General features: G+C 37.6%; 3 protein-coding genes across 3 annotated transcripts; all 3 read left to right on the top strand.

Annotated features, from left to right (window-relative positions):
• The first annotated feature begins 540 nt into the window (after nucleotides 1-540).
• On the top strand, nucleotides 541-5,108 carry LOC137133056 (frizzled-7-A-like). Its single transcript, XM_067516184.1, has one exon. The coding sequence runs from the start codon at nucleotides 1,027-1,029 to the stop codon at nucleotides 2,731-2,733; it is 1,707 nt and encodes a 568-aa protein (XP_067372285.1). The 5' UTR covers nucleotides 541-1,026; the 3' UTR covers nucleotides 2,734-5,108.
• Nucleotides 5,109-14,270: 9,162 nt separating this feature from the next.
• LOC137133057 (olfactory receptor 13D1-like) lies at nucleotides 14,271-15,337 on the top strand. The gene has a single exon (XM_067516185.1). The coding sequence runs from the start codon at nucleotides 14,277-14,279 to the stop codon at nucleotides 15,210-15,212; it is 936 nt and encodes a 311-aa protein (XP_067372286.1). The 5' UTR covers nucleotides 14,271-14,276; the 3' UTR covers nucleotides 15,213-15,337.
• Nucleotides 15,338-17,464: 2,127 nt separating this feature from the next.
• On the top strand, nucleotides 17,465-18,409 carry LOC137133058 (olfactory receptor 5V1-like). Its single transcript, XM_067516186.1, has one exon. It carries the CDS (start codon nucleotides 17,465-17,467, stop codon nucleotides 18,407-18,409), a length of 945 nt encoding a protein of 314 aa, XP_067372287.1.
• Nucleotides 18,410-20,862: the final 2,453 nt, after the last annotated feature.

Raw genomic sequence — 20,862 nt, forward strand, 5'->3', positions numbered from 1 at the left:
TTTTTATTTATTCTATTCTTTGCAACCATTAACTTTTAAAACATTTAACAGTATATGTTCAGCTGTAAAATAAAGTGTTAAACAAATGATAGGTATCAGAGTATAGTTTTTTACTAATTGCATGAACCATTTAGTAAGAGAAAGACACAGGGCTATAGAAAAAGAAAGAAAGAACGAAGGAATTTGACAGTTGACAAATGTACTAAGGTGATGTCATCCTGGTTTTTGGCGCTTTCGTGCTTATTTTCTTTTTCAGAAATGCCCCCAAATATGCTAATACTTTTCTGCCTATAAAAATCCAAATATAATTAATTTAGTTTGAAAATTTAAACACAAAAATGATTATGTTTTTTAGGTCTCTGGTGTAGGCAATGTAATTACAGTAACATATTTTCCTTCGTTGGGGATTGAAGGCCAATCAAGACCGAGTCCTGAAGGAAAACAAACGCTAGGATTGGCTGAGACGTTGCGCCGGTTTCAAGGCGCCCTGGTTCCAGTCGGGGGGCGGGGAGCCTTGTGAATGGCGTGGGTACCTGGAAACCGGTGGAATCTGCACAGAGTGAGGAGAGCGAGCCTCTGGACTTTCAACCGCTCAGCATGCGAAGCGACGCTCTGTGTGAAGTCAGGTCGAAAAGCGATGGAAATATGAGTCTGTTTTTGTTTTAAATGTGCTATTTTGCGCCGAAGTATCAACATTTACGTTCCCAACGCGCCGGGACAATTTTGGCTGGCATCACTTCCCAAAACTGGACTCTTCAGTGCTATTTTCACCTTATTGGGAATGAGAGTGGAATGTCTGGAGTCACTTACAAAGACCATCAAGAAGTCATGACACGACCCAAGGTTTGCTTGGAGTTATATTCGTAAAACTTGAGGAAAAGTTGATTACGGCCATTTCAACTGGAAAAGGTCGGACTACACTCCAAGTATCGAGAGAGCTGCAGGAAATTTTCCAAGCTTTTCACTAGTTTTGAGTCGCCCTACTTGGATCAAAGTTTTCTTCTTCCCTCCCCCTCCTCCTCAACTATGGCGGCGGCCAGGTCCACCACTGGCTCCGTGTTGCTGCGGATCATGTGGCTGGTGTGCGGGCTGTCTTTCTTACCCACTTCTGCTCAACATTACAGCAGTGAGAGTGGCATATCCGTCCCGGAACACGGGTTTTGCCAGCCCATCTCTATTCCTCTTTGCACCGACATCGCCTACAACCAGACCATCATGCCGAACCTCCTGGGCCACACGAACCAAGAGGACGCTGGACTTGAGGTGCACCAGTTCTACCCCTTGGTCAAGGTTCAGTGTTCGGCGGATCTAAAGTTCTTCCTCTGCTCTATGTATGCGCCGGTCTGCACTGTCCTGGAGCAGGCCATTCCCCCGTGTCGCTCCCTGTGTGAACGTGCACGACAGGGATGTGAAGCCCTCATGAATAAATTTGGGTTTCAGTGGCCGGAGCGGCTCCGCTGCGAGGCTTTCCCAGTCCACGGAGCCGGTGAGATTTGCGTTGGGCAGAACACATCCGAGCCAGGCAGTCCGGCCGCTTCGTCTTCTCCCTATGTACCTGACCACGTGAGCCTTCCTCCAAACATTGGCCGGCCGAACCTGCGTCCGCCACAACACAATCAGCACAACCAGTTCTCTTGCCCTCTGCAGCTGGAGGTGCCTCCATACCTAGGGTACCGCTTCATGGGTGTCAAAGACTGCGGTGCCCCGTGTGAGCCCACTAAACCGACTGGGATCATGTATTTCCGGGAGGATGAGGTAAAATTCGGCCGACTGTGGGTCGGCATCTGGTCCATCCTGTGCTGTGTGAGCACCTTATTCACAGTGATGACCTATTTAGTGGACATGAGGCGGTTCAGATACCCCGAGCGGCCCATCATCTTTTTGTCCGGGTGTTATTTTATGGTGGCGGTGGCCTATGCAGCTGGATTTTTCCTGGAGGATAAAGTAGTGTGTGTAGATAAATTCAAGGACGAAGGGTACAGGACTGTGGCTCAGGGGACCAAAAAGGAGGGCTGCACCATCCTCTTCATGGTGCTGTACTTTTTTGGTATGGCCAGCTCCATCTGGTGGGTGATTTTGTCCCTGACCTGGTTCCTGTCCGCCGGCATGAAATGGGGCCACGAAGCGATTGAAGCAAACTCCCAGTACTTCCACCTGGCCGCTTGGGCTGTCCCGGCCATCAAGACCATCACCATTCTTGCCATGGGCCAAGTGGACGGCGACGTCCTTACCGGAGTGTGTTTCGTTGGGATTTTCAACGTGGACGCCCTCCGCGGGTTCGTCCTGGCCCCGCTTTTTGTGTACCTGTTCATCGGCACGTCCTTCCTTCTGGCTGGCTTTGTGTCCTTGTTCCGGATCCGCACCATCATGAAGCACGATGGCACCAAGACGGAGAAGCTGGAGAAGCTGATGGTGCGGATCGGAGTATTCAGTGTGCTCTACACGGTACCGGCCACTATAGTGATCGCCTGTTACTTCTACGAGCAGGCTTTTAGGGAGCAATGGGAGCGGACCTGGCACATGCAGACATGTAAGCGCTTCGCCGTGCCCTGTCCCGTTCACAACTTTGCTCCCATGACCCCGGACTTCACCGTGTTTATGATCAAATACCTGATGACCATGATAGTCGGGATCACCTCGGGTTTCTGGGTCTGGTCCGGGAAGACTCTTCAGTCTTGGCGGAGGTTCTACAAGCGCCTTAGTAACGGAAACCATGGAGAGACAACGGTGTAAAGTTTGGAGGATGGAAAGGCACAAAGTCGAGGAGTTTTTGATAGAACAAAAGCGGAAAAGAGGTCAAATAGCTTTCGGTTTTCTAGTCTATTTTGGACATATTTTTGATTTTTGAATTTTGTGTATTTCAGGCTTTTGAACAGAACCAAACTTTGATTTATATTAAGTAGACGTTGGATCTATTTTTTTTTTCTCTTTTAAAAACAGACAGTCTACACTCCGGGCTTTTGGATCTTTGCATTATAAACTGGTCCAAATGGCCATACTGGTCCTGCAAATGAACTGCTAGGCCAGATTGGTGAAGTTCCTTTTTGTATGAAACTTCCTGTGTGTTATTGATGATATTATTCATGTTACAATTTGAATGTAGGCCTAATTCTTGTCTACTCTGGTGAGAGTTTCTTAGTGGAAAACAACACCACAGAAAAGACTAATGGGTCAAGCAGTGAGTCATTCTGTCCATGCTGCAACAAAAAGGTCCTAGGTTTGATCCATCTAGCAGCCACACCCTCTAGCTCTGTTTTCAGTAATTAGGGATACCTGGACTGTTTGGGTCAATTTTAAGTTACTCTGCTTTTGGCCAAAAAACTGAAATGCTTTAATACTGTGTTCAATTTAGCAGAGTACAATCTTGCCTGTTTTATTCTGAGGCTCAACTCGTGATTCCACCTTTATGTGTGAAGTGGCTGCCCAGAAATTCAACTTTAACTTTGTTTTTTATATTTTTCAGACTGAATAATATTTGCTCCTGCATTGAATGTTCACTCCGAAGGTGAATGAAGTTATGTATTGGTTTGCACAGGTATCCTAAAGTTTAAGTGTTAAAAATGAAATGAAATCACCACAGGATAATATGGATATGGAACAGTTCAGGAGACCACACACACACACACACACACACACACACACACACACACACACACACACACACACACAGGCCTTCACTCTCTGTAATGGAGACACAACAGATCATTGTTTGTCTCTGTGTGTGGTCTCTCAACTGTCGGATCCCCCTTTCTGAACTCACATTTTAAGCTTTTAAGACATTCAAAGCACCATTTCAAGGATCCAGGTTTAATCTCTGGGAGTGGAAATGGTTGCTCAGAATTTTTATTTAGTTTTATCCTAGATAGAGATGACTAAACATTCACACTAGCCTTCTGTCAACTGTTACAGAGCCAGCCATAAACCTGAATAATTTCATTTAAAGTGTTAAATGGGTTTCCCAAATAGACTGAACAACTTGGAGTATTTAATGAATCATTATTTCAGAGTCTACCTTACACAAGCCTTACGAATGCAGAGAGACTGCATTTATTTTCTCTGTGTCTGGAAACAGAACTTAAGTTTAATGTTCTAAAACATGAAATGACTAAGAGGGAAGTCAAAGGTTACAGCCACCTGGGAATATTGTTTTAATTGGAGGAAGAATGGTGTAGTGGGGACAGACTGTTTAGTGTTTAGGAGAGGTGGATTTTGATATCAAACAGGTAATTACAACAAAATTTGGTTTATTATTGGTGAAAATGAACATTTGCATTACGTCAGCTAGTCTGTAAAACAAAAAAAAAAGTAAATCTTTTGTAATAACAGGGGAACATGTCAACTTAATGCTTTTATCATTAAAATGACACAATACAAAAGTGTATATTAGGATTCAGGACATTTTAAATTTTAAGCGACGTGAAAACAGTAACTAGAAGGGATTTAGTCCCATTGATGATCCACTGTAAAATGCAGCACGCTAGCCATGTAATGAAAATGTTCATGTATAAAATTTCAAAAGGAGATCATGTGGGGAAACCTGGGCAGACAAAGATGTTTTAATCCTGAATGGGCTAAAAGGAAATATATGATGACCAGAAACCTTTTTTCCCTTGTGTCTTAGATCTACATACTAATACTACCAAACTCACGATACAGTACACTGTTAAAGCAGTTTGTATACAAGAAATGTCACATTTCACTTGTGAATTTACTGCATACCTCAATGCTGGGTAATTTTAGCCTGTACACTTGAGTTAGGAAAAAGGTCAGCTCCACACATGAATTATCTTTTGTCCATTGTGCTTTACCTAACAAGGCAAAATATTCTGTGATTGTCTTCACACAGCTGAGATCTGCCAGTGTCAATGGTACCAGACTGACCTGTTTTACATTGTAAGGTTCAGAAGGAATGAGTTGTTTTGTGTGTGTGTGTGTGTGTGTGTGTTTGTTTGTTTTTATCAGAACATATGCAATCTACCAAGTAGCCACAGTTTTTTAAGGCATATCGTATTTATGGGGATACTCATTTTTGTCTTTTTCTAAGCATTTTTTATTGATATTAGCCAATTGTATGTGTACAGTTTGAATAAAAGCAATAAGGTTTGTAACATGCTGATCCCTGTGGTTTTTTCATATTGAGTTACACTATTATTATTACGTTCTGGATGTTCGACACCATAGAAGGCAAAACAATCTCCTATAGTTTGATATTGCGTTGTCAAATTGCATGGTAACTAACATTATGTGGGGGTGTTAGTTTTAAATATAGGGGAATTACATAAGAAGGCATTTACCCTTTCAGTGTTTTTGGATCACAAGCCCCATTCTGCTCTTTTTACTTTCACTTGCCACCTCAATGTTAAGGGACAACAGTAAAAATGCTTCTCATGCATGGACAGGTCACATGATTGTAAAGTCATTAGCAGTGTCACACAAGCAACATTGTCAAGCAGTTAGGTGGAGAATTTGACCAATTAGCGAACAATACAATTCTTTCAATGCTTATAACTGATAATAAATCCATACAATTTGTGGTATTATCCTAATTGCAACATTATAGGCATCAATTCTCCTCTAATCACATGACAAGTCGTTATGGGTCAATGTGAATCCAGGACATTTTTATTTCGATACTTAAGTTTCACTTCATGAAGAACATTGCTGTTGTTGACTGTTTATCCCAAAACTTTAAAAATGTGGGGAAAATGTCTCCCAATCACTCACAGTCATAATATCAATATAAATATTAATGCTAATATTCTATTCCACTGTGGACTATGAATGTCTGTGATGGATTTTTCTATCATAAAAATATAATAACATTTCATGACGTACTTCAGAGTGATGGTAAATACCTTTTGTTCTCAGTTCTTGTCAACTTTTCCAGAAAGCAGTTGAACAATACTTTCTGCTGAACGGAATTCAGATGTGTCACTATGTGTCACTACAAATCTCAAATACAAATACTTTTTCTTTCATAAAAGCAGATGAAAGGAAAAGGAAATTTGCTGTAAACCACACTGGTGTTACAAGATGAGTGTCAGTGTTGGTCTATTTACAAACCCAGCTATGAAACCCTAGTACAAGTAACTGAAATACTGTCGATGGCTTCTGACACTCTAGAAAGCAAAGAAAGACTCAACTTCCTTTTCTTTCTGCCCCAGTTTAGTAAAGAAAGAATATTGTATAGCTCGAAATGTAGTTTGGATCACTCAGTGGGTACTGTTTATTTAGATGTAGCAGAAACAATGGAAAACGGTGAAAAAGTAAACTCGGATAAAAGAGTACACCTGTAATCCTCCAAATCATACTTAACGGTAACGTTTGACCGCTCGTAGTTTACACTTCCTGGTATTATACTGACCTCTAGTGCCCACAGCTACTACATGCAGGATTGTGTTTGAGTTCTGCGGTGTAATAGGGCCTTGATGTGAATCAGTCTTTTACATTTAATGTACAGTACAGTTTTAAGTCATGTCCTGAAATGTTTCATACACTTACATTTTTTAACTAAGAAAGAAAATTATGTAACATATAATAAACTTAAGTCTGTAATCTCTCTTTATATAAGCACATTTATGTTAGTTTTCAATTTCAGATATCTATAACAATAACAGTAAGCAATAATTTAAAGTTATAATTATAAAGTTATTATATATATATTATATATTTAATTTTGATTTGTTCGTTTTGTAAATTTTGTTGTTCGTAAGTGTACGGTGGAGGAGTGGGTGGCTCTGCTGCCTCCCAACCAGCCACCAACAGTCCCAAAAAATGCATGTTAGGTTAATTAGTGACACTTGCCTGTGTGAATGTAAGTGTCTGTGTATGTCTCTCTGTGTTGGCCCTGAGATATGGTGGTGACCTGTCCAGGATGTACCTCACCTCGCCCTATGACAGCTGGCATAAGCTCCAGCCCCCCGTGACCCTGATCAGAATAAGTAGTTAAGATAATGGAAGGGTATATGTTCTATGTGTTCTTTACCTAAAGAGTTTTTTTTGTTATTTCACATAGTATAACTTCTTCCTTATTTTAAACTTAGATAGTTTAGATACAATCTGTACAGCATACAGCATTCTCTGTCCTTTGTTTCATTTAACAGCTTTCACTGTCAAAGCTGTTAGGCTGTCTGATGTCAGTAAGGAGATTATTCCAGAGGATAGTGGCATGACTGGAAAAGGCCCTGCAGCCATCAAATGTTTTTTTTTAACTCACAATGCAGACCACAGACAGGAGCCCTGCATGGTTTAATTTTTAAAGTCCCACATCATAGGACATAGTTGCTAAACTACAAAACTTGCTGTGGAGATCCAATAAGTGAAAAAAATAATAACGAAAAACAGTGAGTTTATGGGTATTATTTTTATATAGATAAATATAGATTGGATAATGCATCTATGGAATGTGCTTGCCACACAAATAAAAAGATTTCAAAGCAGCATTGTGTTGAAATACAAGGATTATAGTTTTCAGTGTTATCAAGACAAAAGAGTGCAAAAGAGACAAATTGAGTTTTTTTTTTCCAGTGTCTTTTTTGTGTAGTAGGAGTGTCAATCAACACTAAAAATACCAGTAAAACTAGGTCTCAATGAAATGTTGTATTTTTTTAATAGCACCTCAAGCCAGTAGCCAGTTTATATTTTCCATTGATCGAGGTGTGTGATAGGTAACAATGTTCAAATTAAAGCTCAGTTGGACCAAATCTGATCGAATTTTCTCAAGGAAGTAAAAACACACCAAATAATTTTTTTTCAAATCAGATCTTCATATGTGTTCCTTGATCTGACTCATATCTGATCTCTGACAACATGACCTGTCAGAACAGCAAAATCTGAATTTGTGAGTTGTTTTACTGTCTTCTGGGCACAGGTGCACAATGCCTGATATCATCAGTTGACACCTCACAGTCAGTGAAAACATACCGATTAACAACAAAGATGGGGCTGAATGGAGAGGAATTATCAGATTTGTTAAGGCATTTCTGAAAGAGCTGCTGGCCAAAGGGTTTGACTGTCTCACAAATGATGTCTTTGCCATTGTAAGCACATGGTTCCCATTTCAGCTAAATTTGTGCATCAGTGTCAGTTTAAGATTGCAGCAGTGTTCACACCACAGTTGGATACTGGCTCATTTCTTTCTTATCACCTCAGTCCTATTAAAATTAATAGAACAATACCTACTATTACACCTGCTTGTCTAATTTATTTCTTTTTTGTTTTACTTTTATTTATTTTGGGGCCTTCCAGTCTAGATAATGGCAGCTGGTAAGACAGGTGAGAGACCTGGACCTGGATAACGGACTTATCAAGATAACACAGCATTTCACATCATGAACTTGGCGACTCTTATCACAGGTGCAATTAAATTAATAAAATACAGTGATATTCTTTTTCCACATGGTGAGGTAAAAAAAAACCTAACTTGTACTGTCACTAAAAGACTGAAAACTAGCTAAATATTGTTCCTAGAGAAGCTATATGAAAAATATTGGGTTTCATAGTTTATCCCAGATTTATTTTTTATTTTTTGTTGTAAGTAGTCTTAATATCATTTATTGCATTTTTAAACTTTTAACTTTGGGCCTAATTTGATGTCCTGTCAGAAATAATCCTGTAAAATAATAATATATATGCAAGTTGTACCTCAGAAGTTATATATAATTTCATCTTGAAAATTGTGAGGGTTCATATATGCTTTAAGCTCACAGCTGCACTGTCACAGCCCTTAACAAAAGTTAATGTTTCTCACTCACCCTTGAGTTGTGTCAATTGCAGCAATAGTCATTGTGTGTGATCTTAAAATTAAGATGTAAGTAAAAGTTTCCTCTGTATTGATAACACAAGGAAGAACAATACAAGAAAGGGAGAACAGGGATCGGATTAAAGTAGACAACAAGGGGAGAATTACAAACAGGAGCTGACCTGGTCAGGCTGCCGCTATGTTTGCATAACTTTTGAAATGTGTGAATAATTGTTAACCAAGTGTGTTTGGATAATTTTAGTGATTGTGCTTTGGGTTTGTACTATTAGTAATGTAAATGCTGAAGTAATGTTGGGAGTTATTGTGCTCTGCATGTAAATTAGCCATGTGCTCCTGTTGGTTTTATGTGCATTACTTAGCCCTGCGCAGCTGATTTGAGGCAGGTGGTTATATAGCCTGTGTTCAAATAAGTGAAAAGTAAACATGAAATAGCAGTGTGTTTTCTGTTAACTGAGGGGAAAAAATGAGTTAAAAATCATAGAAACATTGCAAACAATATTATGTTTTCACCTATTCGGTTGTATAAACGGCTGCTTTATGAATGACTTGAGGTTTGCATCTATTTCAGTTGACTTAGATCTTTTTAAAGTTCAGGCAGGTTGAGGCTGAGAATGTCAGGAAACTTGACAGTTTTGTACTTTGAAGCAGACTGGACAGTTGACTGCAGACCAATCTAGGCTTTCCACAACATGTTAAAGGCTGTGAGGGTAAAAGTACAAAATGAATATGCTAGTGTTAATGTAATGGTAATGTTGGATGGTAAAATTAGAGCAACGGAGAGTGTGGGAAAGAGTTGAAGAGGCGTGTACAAGCAGGTTGGAATGGGTGGAGAAAAGTATCAGGTGTGTTGTGTGATAAAAGAGTATCAGCGAGAATGAAAGGAAAGGTGTTCAAGACAGTGGTGAGACCAGAGATGTTGTTCAGCTTGGAGACATTGGCACTGAAGAACAGACAGGAGGCTGAGCTGGAGGTAGCAGAGCTTAAGATGTAGAGGTTCTCTTTGGGAGTGACGAGGATGGACAGGATCAGGAATGAGGACATCAGAGGGACAGCTCATGTTAGATGTTTTGGAGATTAAGTCAGAGAGGCCAGCTTGAGGTGGTTTGGACATGTTCAGAGGAGAAACTGTGAATATATTGGTAGAAGAATGCTGAGGTTGGAGCTGCCAGGCAGGAGGTCTAGAGGAAGATCAAAGAGGAGATTTATGGATGTGGTGAGGGAGGACATGAAGTTAGTTGGTGTGAGAGAAGAGGATGCAGAGGACAGGGTTAGATGGAGGCACATGATTCGCTGTGGAGACCCCTGAAGAAGATTTATTCCAACATAAAGTTAAGGCAGCAATCATAAAATCTAGACCTTTACTGCAATAATAAATACAGTAACTTGGAGGCAATCGGCTGCCAGTAGATTATAGTACTAAAATGACTACAGTATTTACTGTTTATGAATAAGCAGCACAGTTATTTCACTGTAATTTTTCTAATTACCAAGCAGTGACTTGCTGCCATGTAAAATATGGCACATAACACACAAGTTGCTACCAGTAAATTACTGTAAATTATGCTATAAAGCTTTTAGCACTGTGGCCTGAGCAGAGCTCTATACTGAGTTGCTGGAGCAAAAATGCAAAACCAAACACGTAGTAGTTTGTAAAGATTTGTACCCGCATTAGAGATCTCAGCAGTTAACCTAAGTCAATAGTTACATAGCACTTTTCAGCTTGGTATTAGTGCGGTAATATTTTGGAAATAGCACCTAGATAGGTTTATGTATATAGGAATTATAATCTTGTCTTGCTGCGAAACAGCTGAAACAGGATGTTCTCTAATGCAATGTAAATCATTTTGTCAAACTCTCTTGGACTGAAACATTTCCATTCGCACCAATGGCCTGTCACTAGAGTGTAGCTCAGGAGGTAGAGCCATTGTCCACCATATGCAGGGCCGGTGGTTAAAGCCGTGCATCATCTGTTGATTCATTTTTCAAAATAAAACCAAAAATAAAAACAAATAGTAAAAAAATACTAGTTTCTTCTATTCTTGTTTCTAAAACCATGGCAACCATCAATTCATGGCAGCTCCCCCATCGGTAAAGCAAAACCTGATTTGTGAACAGTGAAGCGGTCAAATAAAGCAACCGTCTCCCATTGCAATGCAACACGTAGAAAAAGGAACAACAATGTATAATGAATTATAATGGTGACTGTATATGGATTCATTATTCATGAAGCAACTATAAACTTAGTCTTGAAAACTAGATGTAAAAAAAAAAAACTGATAAAATATACCATGGACGTTACACTGTAAAGCATCATTTTTTATCCTGTACACGTTTGATATAACTAAAATCTTACGAAAAAGTTAAAGTTCTCTAAGTAGCCAGAGACACTAAAGGACATCAACAAACACATTTCCTCAGAGACAACCTGAAGTGTTCCGGCCATACACATGAGGTTATGATGTTACTGATGAGTAACAATGGTTGGCTGATGTAACTCTCATTTACTGTGTCGCTCAGACGCAGACATGCAAAGTAAACAAGATGATTAAGCCTCAGGGTCATTAGTCCAACATATCTCTGTATCCCCAGGACATTAATTTGTCCTTGATGTTATGTTTTGAGACCAGTGGTCTCCACGCAAATGCAACTGTGCAAACTCCCTGTATACTGAGAGAAGGCCAGTGATGTTAGAGGGACTATTGGATGAAAAAGAGCCAGAAAAATACAAACTGATGGTTTCTGTGGGTATGTACACAAAAACATCACTTTTGGATAATGAATAAAAGGCAAAGCTGTTTTCCACCACAAATAAAAGTCCAGTAGGAATGAGTCCATGAACCTGATTTCCAGGTTTTTTAGTGGGTTTTTTGTTAAATTACTTTTAAAAAGTCTGTAGTTAACACAAAGCCTCCATCCTGGAATTTGCAAAGGTGGAGTGGCATCAATTAATGCAACCAATTCCCTGCAAACTCTGTGTGACCTTGAAACATTGCAACTTATTCTTCTTATTTTAGTTTGAGCTTTTATGCATTTAAAAAAGGCGGTTTCTAAACTCTGACTATATGAGACTACAGAGATTGTCTGGATTATAAAACCTCATCCCTAACATGGAGACTCATCTACTCACTAATTCACATTTACAATTATGATGAATTTATAACTTGCCATCACTACCTACTGTAGATCAGGTCACTATACAGTTGGGTGCAAACTTTGAAGTGTTAAAAGAAGGAAAACGAAGATTCGTTTTTCATCAAAATAATAGTTGTTGCACACTGAGCTTGTATAAAAAACACTCCTTTATCAGAAATCAATAAAGTACAATTTCATTTGATCTGTGAAACAATTACTTAACAAATTTTCAGTTTCCAATCCGATTGATTGAAATTGCATGTGGGGGTATCCAAACATATCCTGAAGTAATAATGATGCACCTTCAGCTAGTTCAAATGTCCTTTCATCATCAGAAGTAACTATGATAGTGAGGGATCATATAAAAATTACAGTAAAATCATGAAAATGACATGCCCCAAAGCAAAAAAGTTTGCATCCCCTTTAACAAATTAATTAGAAATTAACTTCCTTTCCAAATGCCTTCTTCTACATAAAGAATGGTACTAACTCAGTGTGTGCTAAAAATACCATGTTGATGAAAAAATAAGATTTTTTTTTTGTCCTTTCGGCTTAACCCGTGAGTTCAGGGTCGCCACAGCGGATCATTGTCCGCATGTTGATTTGGCACAGTTTTTACGACGGATGCCCTTCCTGACGCAACCCTCCCCAATTTCTACCGGGCTTGGACTGGCACTGCACTGCTGGGGAGGGGAATGGGCTGTTAGGGGTTCAGTGTCTTGCCCAGGGACACCACTCACCCTGTGGTCCGTGGACGACTGGCTTTACAAACTGAGCTACAGCCGCCCCTGATGAAAAAATAAGATTAAATAAGATAAATAAGATAATAAGATTGTGCATGTAGCCTCATGGTGCCTTTTCACTATTGATACAATGTATTGATTGTATTTAGGTTTCAAAAACCATAAATATGGCAGAACAAAAAGTGTAAATTCGATAAACTACTGTTTGTCACAGAGCTTATTTACCACATAATCCATATGAACGATGGCCCTGAGAGCTCATGGCACTGGAAATCAGCAAAACACATGCAAATAGACAAAACACAAGCAAATTTAAAAAACAATTTATCAATTGGACAACACAGCCAAGAAGAAATCTGCTGCAAAAAGCCACAACACAACCAAATGACAAAACGCATTGCAATAGCTAAATACATTTAAAATCTGAATGTCCGTCACTTTTTAGTGTCTCCTGCAAACGTTTCTTAATGCTGTGCCTGTGTTGGCCACAGGAAAAACCTCCATTTATTTTTATTAAGGGGACCAGGGAGATGCTAATTTCCAGGTTGACGAAGAAATTAAGTCATCTCTACATCACTGTATTGTCATACGTATTCAAAATCTGTTCAGAAACACTGTGACCAACTCTACCTCAATGCCAGTTGTTGATTAGATCTTGATTGGCTTAAACTTGTCTGCTGGCCTTGTAAACTGGACCATCTGTACTTTCTGTACCATCTGTAATTGATGGAAAAACTGTAAATGACCATGATCTTTTCAGAGATATGCACAGAGAAACCATCCACAATGACTTATTCATGTTTGATTAATGTTTGACATCTTTGCAAATGTTCTTTTCAGATAACCAATTAAAAATGTTCAGCTTTATATATTGCCTGCATCTGTATTATCTTGAAAAGGAACATATTGTATTTGTTTGGACCGTCCCTCTACCGAACAAACACCAACTATTAAAGATGCAAGAATTCACAAACAGACTGAGAATGGCTTCAAAGATTATGCAAAACAAAAAAGAGACATAAAAGTATTGATACAAAATGACAGCAAGAAGAGACAAAAACATCAAAATAACTATAATTAAAAAAAAAAAAAAACATACAGTGAAATACCCAAATACCCAAGGTCTCATAATGTGTCCATCTTCCCATGTCTAAGCCGTGTTGCAATATACGCTTTATACTCAGTAATTATACACTGTCAGGTTGCTGTTGTTATGATACAGAATTATGTGATTCTTTGCAATTTTCTAAATGTAACTTAACTAATTTAATTTTAACTGGAAAAAAGTGAAATTTCATTGTAAATTTAGCAATGCAATTTGTGGAAATGGGAGATTGTCGCTGTATTTTGTGAATATACAGTGGATCAATGAACGCCTTCTACCTTATTGCACATGACAACAAAAACATGGATAACAAAAGACTTATTTTCAGTGTTCAGTAAGGGTTTTAAATCTCAGGAGATGTAGTGATGTCTCTCGCAGCACATTGGAGACTCAATATAAATCAAGTCACACTGTTTCCGGACAAGTGGTAAACTTCTCCAGCCATTGTGTTTCATCCTTTTGCATACTGGTCTCCTTATTCTAGGCAGCAAAGAAAAAACGAAGAGGGGAAAACATCCAAGGAGTTTTATAGAGGATGATCAATGTAACAATTCTAAGTGCATTTACCTTATCAGGACTGAATGACACATCAACAAAATACAGAGTTGTAATTTTCTTCTTAACATTATTGACTTACTGTGTTATTTTGCTAGTCAATGCTGCTCTAATTGTTACTGTCATATTGGAAGGAAAACTTCATGAACCCATGTACATCTTCTTATGTAACCTGTGCTTTAATAGCCTTTATGGAACAGCAGCCTTTTACCCCAAGTTCCTTTTCGATCTACTGTCCAACTCTCAGGTCATTTCTTACACTGGTTGTCTGTTGCAGATTTTTGTCATATACTCATATGCAGCAACGGAGTTTTCCGTTCTAGCAGTGATGGCCTATGACCGGTATGTGGCTATATGTCGACCATTGCAGTATCACTTGGTAATGACTAAATACAACATTGTTCTGTTGGTGTCTTTCTCCACACTTGTTCCTTTGTTCAATCAGGCTGTTGTGATGATAATGACCTCTAAACTCACGTTGTGTGGCTCTCACATAGATAAGCTTTATTGTGAGAACTGGTCAATACTGAAACTTTCCTGCAATTCAGTAACAACAAATAATATTGTTGGATTTATTTTAATATTTTTCTACTTTGGCTATATTCTTTTCATTGTGTGTTCTTATGTGCAATTGGTAAAATCAGCTATAAGATCCAGAGAGGGCAGGAGTAAGTTCATTCAGACGTGTATACCACATTTATTATGTCTGCTTAATGTCACAGTTGCTCTGCTTTTTGACCTCATGTATGCTAGATATGGATCAGCATCTCTTCCACAGAGTTTAAAGAATTTCATGGCCATACAGTTTCTCCTGATCCCACCTATACTCAATCCTATAATTTATGGGCTTAAATTGACTCAAGTTCGCAACAGTTTATTAAGTTTGTTAAATTACCATAAACACGTAAAAATGTGATTTCAGATCAGCACATGTATTGCATAGATAGCAAAGAGTTAGTTATCAGGTTTTCATAATACAGTAATGTAGTACAGGAAACTGATGTTTTTTTCTTTTAGAGCAGTGAATCATACCCACAATTATACTGTAAGCATTCGACATCCAGAATGAATAGATAGGAAAAATATGCCATACAGTTTAACAAATGTTTACAGCACCACTCTTAAAACATTTCATTTATATGTATTTAATTTACAAAATGTTTATCATAAAATTCACTAATGTTTATGGTTGTTTCACGAGTAATACATTTAAGAACCAAAGAGTTTTAAATTACCCTCTAAGTTTGGTTAATTCAGATTTTATTGACTTTGTTTCAGTAATATGTTGATTAAACTTAAAAAAGGCCATATTTTGTATTGCTATTGATTTGTATTATTATAATCAATCCTCTTTATTAATAAAGTCAAAAAAACTCAAAGAACTCAAACAGGCTTTTGTAAAGCTTTAGACTATTTAGTTTAGGGCTTAGAGTGTTTCATGTTTTTTAATTACTTAGAAATGAAATACATGTTGCTATATTTTCACTTTAATGATATTTTACAGACAAATGCAGATACAGATACAGATATACATGTAAAACATTTTTCAGTTTGGCTGTTTTAATAAAAGAAATTTTATATGACATTCGGCACAAAAATCATTTAAAAAAATTATTAAAGTCAAAAACAAAAAACTGTTGATAGATCTGCTTTCATCTCAGTTGGGGTGTGAAGAGATATCCAGCTGTATGTGCAGCTGTGTGTGCATATATGTAAAGTAATGTGAACCTGGATGTACTAACTGCCCCTAACAACCAGTGTTGGGAAAGGTACTTTGAAAGCATAACTTTGCAAGATACAATAAGCTGCAGAGACCTAAGGAGAAATCTAGTTAGGGTAATTACAGCTATGTAGAAAAACTACCTTTAAAAAAAAAAATTATGATCATATTCACAATGTACACAAAACTATAACAAAATTTTATTTAACATTACAATTGAGTTTACAGCAGAGTATCCAGTTGTTGATACAAAATAATACAAAAATTAAAATACCCCACACTAATGGCAAAGTGTAAGAAATGTCTGCTTTGATTTGCTTTATGCAGCAGTCCAGGAGGGGGCAGGGATACTCAGTCAGATAAGTTTTATATAGCATGCAACAACCTCTCTGTAAATTATTAAATACAAAGTAATAATCAGTCCCTTAAAAATATTTATCCTTTTTAAAAAAAGCAAAAAGTAATGTAACTACTTTGAAGACAGGAAGAGAAGGGTCTCTGGTTCGACTCCTAGTCCCTCCTGGCTACATGTTGCTCCCATAGGGTAGCAGCCATCTACACCATTTTGTGATGTCAGTGGGCGTGAATGGGTGAAATGAGAAGCAACATTATCAAGTGGTTTGGATAAAAGCACTATAAGCAGATCATTTACCAAAAACATGTAGTTTACTGCAGCCCAACACTATTAACTGGCCATTCATTAGAGTGCTTTAAGTAACATCTTTAACATTAGTTACCTTCCCACATAGCCACCGTCTGTAAGTCTGAGTTCCTAACTAAAGGGTTATATCATAAACCGTGATAAACACGTTTCGTCATCATCAATTTTACAGATTGTTAAAAGAATATTAAGATCAGCGCAACACGCAGCTACAGCTACAGCTTTGCCAGAGCCCAGCAACAGCTTTTGTTCTGCATCCGTGGACCGCTGTAATAGAAAAGAGAGAGAATCCAAAATTCTCAGGAATTCTCAAGACATGTACACAAAATATGCTGGTTCATAATCATCTTTACAATTTTAACATTAACTCTATAGTTTTTTTTTTTCGATGTTCTGTTCATCTCTGTGTTCTGAACAGATTAATCATTATACTTCACAAAATCACAAAGATTTTAGCTTTTAGATTTTAGATTTTAGCAAGTGCAGTTGTGTATTTTAAAGTTCTTTATTTGTTTGCAAAAGGCAGGTAAAACAAGTTCTTACAAAGACACTGGACTGAGTTACACGAGCCAGTGGAACAGAGACACACAGTGTGACGTCAGTCAGTGCTGTTATCAAATACCTGTATTTAAGGACAGGCTCTCCTTTCTAACTCACAGCTCAGACATGACTAATTATAAGGCAGCTGCACAAACAATGAACATTTGACTTTTTTCAAAGCAATGCATCCTCTCCTTTAAATACTCTTTATGAGTTTGACTATTTAATTTTGGACAATTAACACAATATGAATAGTACTAGTATAGTTTTCTTTTCACTATCTGGCTTCAGTAGCGCAGTTAACTACAGGTTCACTCTTTTCTCTCTCACTTTACTATGTTATTGTCTAATTTTGGTGGTAAATGTTTTGCTCATTTTAACAATAATCTTTGATGAAAACCTACATGAACCTATGTATATTTTATTGTGCAACTTGTGCATCAATGCACTTTATGGAACTGTGGGATTTTACCCTAAATTTGCTTTTGATCTTCTGTCTGATAGTCATGTCATTTCATATATGGGATGTTTCTTGCAATTCTTTGTTATATATTCCTATGTAAAAGTTGACTACTCTATTCTTGTTCTAATGGCCTACGACAGATATGTGGCTATATGTCGACCACTGGAATATCACTCTGTTATGTCTGTGCAAAGGACGGCCTTGTTAGTTAGTTTGTCATGGTTTGTCCCCCTCTGCTGTGAAATTGTTGTTGTAGCTTTGACTTCCACACTGAAGTTATGTGGCTCACACATTCAGAAAATCTACTGTGAGAACTGGTCAATTGTTAAACTATCCTGTAGTTCTACCACAGCAAACAACATAGTTGGGTTGATTAGTGTTTCCTTTTATTGTGGACATGTCTTCTTCATTATGTGTTCGTATCTCTGGTTGGTCAAGACAGCTTTAAAATCCAAAGAAGGACGGAGAAAGTTTACACAAACGTGTGTGCCACATTTATTTTGTCTTCTTAATGTCACATCTGCTTTGCTTTTTGACATCATGTATTCGAGGTATGGGTCAGTATCTGTGCTAGAAAGTGTCAAAAACTTCATGTCCATACAATTTCTCATGATCCCACCTATTCTCAATCCTATAATTTATGGACTGATCCTGACTAAAATTCGAAGTAGAGTGATGTCTTTGTGCATGATCCCAGTTCAAAGATTCAAAGTGACAGGGAAGGTTTGATAAACGCTCAGTTGGCAGCCACACCTAATCAAAACCAAGGTTTTAGCTGGATTTATCATTCTATTTCTAGTATTTATTTGATATTCCCTAAAAGGCTCTTATACTATTTATGCAGGTGCCATTATTGTTATTTAACAGCGAATTTCACCAAGAGGTGACAAGTTTGTAAAAATGAGAAATTTTCACTGTGAATATAGATCAATGAATACAGTTTAGAATGTTTAAGTTTGCTTACGCACCATAAATGCATCATGGGTTAGACTGATGCATTTTAGAAAATGTTTACAGCATAGCTGCTCAAAAGATTTTACTTACACCTATAATTTACAAAAAATTAATTACAAAACCAACCACTGTTTATGTCAATATGGTAGTTGACACAAGTTTCAGGTGTTATAAATCTAAGAACTGTAGAAGTTAAAGCATTGACACATTATGAGTTTTAAATTGTGTAAATTGCATTTTCTAATATGGTTAAGTAAAATGTTGATTAAATGTCATTTTAGAGGCTGATATTTGTAATGCTATTGATTTGTATTGTATTGATTTGTATAAACTATAACATTGCTGTATTTTCACTTTGGTGTATTGTTACACATGGTAAGTTGTTGTGCTTTTCAGTTTGGCTATTTTAATCGAGGCCATTTCATGTGTCGGTTTAAAAATCCTTAAAACTTACAAGGGGTTAAGAAGAAAAGATTTTTTAAATTGCATTACTGTACAAAGTAAGAGGTGAGCTTTTGTTAGATCCCATCCCAACCCAGTCAGGTTTTAGAGGATATGCATCTGTGTGCGCATATACACATATAATGTTACCATGGATGTAACTGCCACTGTTGGGGAAGCTGAAAACAGCTTTGCAAGACACCAATTAGTAGTAGTTGCAGCCCCAGCATGCACAGAATTCTTGTTATGGTAACTACAGCTGGGTAGGAAAAGTTGTTCAGAAAGATTAAATTGACACAAATTTACAACGTTAACATGATAAAATAATGAAATTTTAAAAATTACATTTAAGCCAAACCTTATACTTAGTGCCTACTTGTTCTACTTGTGTAATTCATAATACAAAAAATATTATACCCCACTGTTCAATTGAAGGGGTATTTTCTCTAATGCCAGGTCCTGGTGCAGGTATCAGACCAATCAAGATAATACGGAAATAATTATGCAACAACTTCTTTAATTACATGTAGATCACTGTACACCAAGACTGTTAACTGCCCATTTAGTAGAGTAACATCATGTCACAGGTGAGCAGGTGGATTTCAGCGCAGTCACATTGTAATGTTAGTGATGTTACAACATTAATAAACAGTGTCTTGTCATTAACAACCATACAGATTAAAATACATTAAAAATGACCTGCAGAATTACAGGTTTGCTAGAGCTCACCAACAGCCAACAACTTTTGATCTGTATCTGTGAACTCATTGTGATATACAAACCAAAATGATGTTGTACAACATCAGGGGCACCACCAGGATTATATTTGATAGTATAGTCATATAAATAATTAACAAGTGAGTGAGCGAGCAAAAGACAGATTGATTTTGGGGTTTTAGCATGTTAAACACCAGTATAAAACCATAAATATCTTACTGCATGCATTTCAAAAACCAACCAAGCTTTAAAAACAACAACAGCCAGCTGCATAATAGGCTACAATATCATATAATATGTTGATTAATTCAGCCCAGAGACATATGCAGAAAAAGTCAGCAAAGCAAACACAATCCCGTAAAGCAGTTAGGCATAAAGACTGTAACAACAATATGCAACAAGACCAAACAAAGCTGCTACAACATTAACTAAGTCAAATACTGTAATAAAATGAGCTACTATTTCTACTTATTTAAGTTCGTTCTGCGCTTTCCTGTTGCATCAAACTCTTGCAGAACGGCCTTCACATCAATTCCAATATCATGATGGATGTTCATCAGTGCATGTCCACTCAGGCGTTTGTCAGTCATATATGTCAGTCAGATATGTCTTCAAGTGACGTAAACAGCTGAAGCGCTGGCAGTGGACAAAAGAGGAGAATCCTCATGATGCCTCATGAGGAGAATCCTCATGACGCATAATATGCATAATAAGCCTCCACAGTTCAGGCTTAACATCTGCAGTTTCAACACTGGGCATCAATGTACCATACCCCTCCTTTATCTACTGCCAAAAGCTGTTTGCGTGGCAGAAAGTACTATTGGTTTTCAAAACCCTACAAATCTTTAGTTGTTTTCTTTTGGTAATTTCTACTTATTTGTCCGCTAAACACAACATTGCAATAATGTGGGATGAGAACAGGATGAACATTTCCATTTACACCAACAGACAATTTAGTTAATTCAAAAATTACAAAAACTATAGGATGCATTGCTGTGAAAGCTTTTCAAAGCAATGCATCCTGTCATCTAATTCATTTTTTCAGCTTGGTTTTTTTTTAGACAATTACC

This window comes from Channa argus, chromosome 9 (genome assembly GCF_033026475.1).
Source record: "Channa argus isolate prfri chromosome 9, Channa argus male v1.0, whole genome shotgun sequence".
In the NCBI taxonomy this organism is placed as follows: domain Eukaryota; kingdom Metazoa; phylum Chordata; class Actinopteri; order Anabantiformes; family Channidae; genus Channa; species Channa argus.

Excerpts from the sequence above, each read along its gene's own strand:
- LOC137133056 (XM_067516184.1), top strand. The coding sequence starts at position 1,027 with ATGGCGGCGGCCAGGTCCACCACTGGCTCCGTGTTGCTGCGGATCATG.
- LOC137133057 (XM_067516185.1), top strand. The coding sequence starts at position 14,277 with ATGATCAATGTAACAATTCTAAGTGCATTTACCTTATCAGGACTGAAT.
- LOC137133058 (XM_067516186.1), top strand. The coding sequence starts at position 17,465 with ATGAATAGTACTAGTATAGTTTTCTTTTCACTATCTGGCTTCAGTAGC.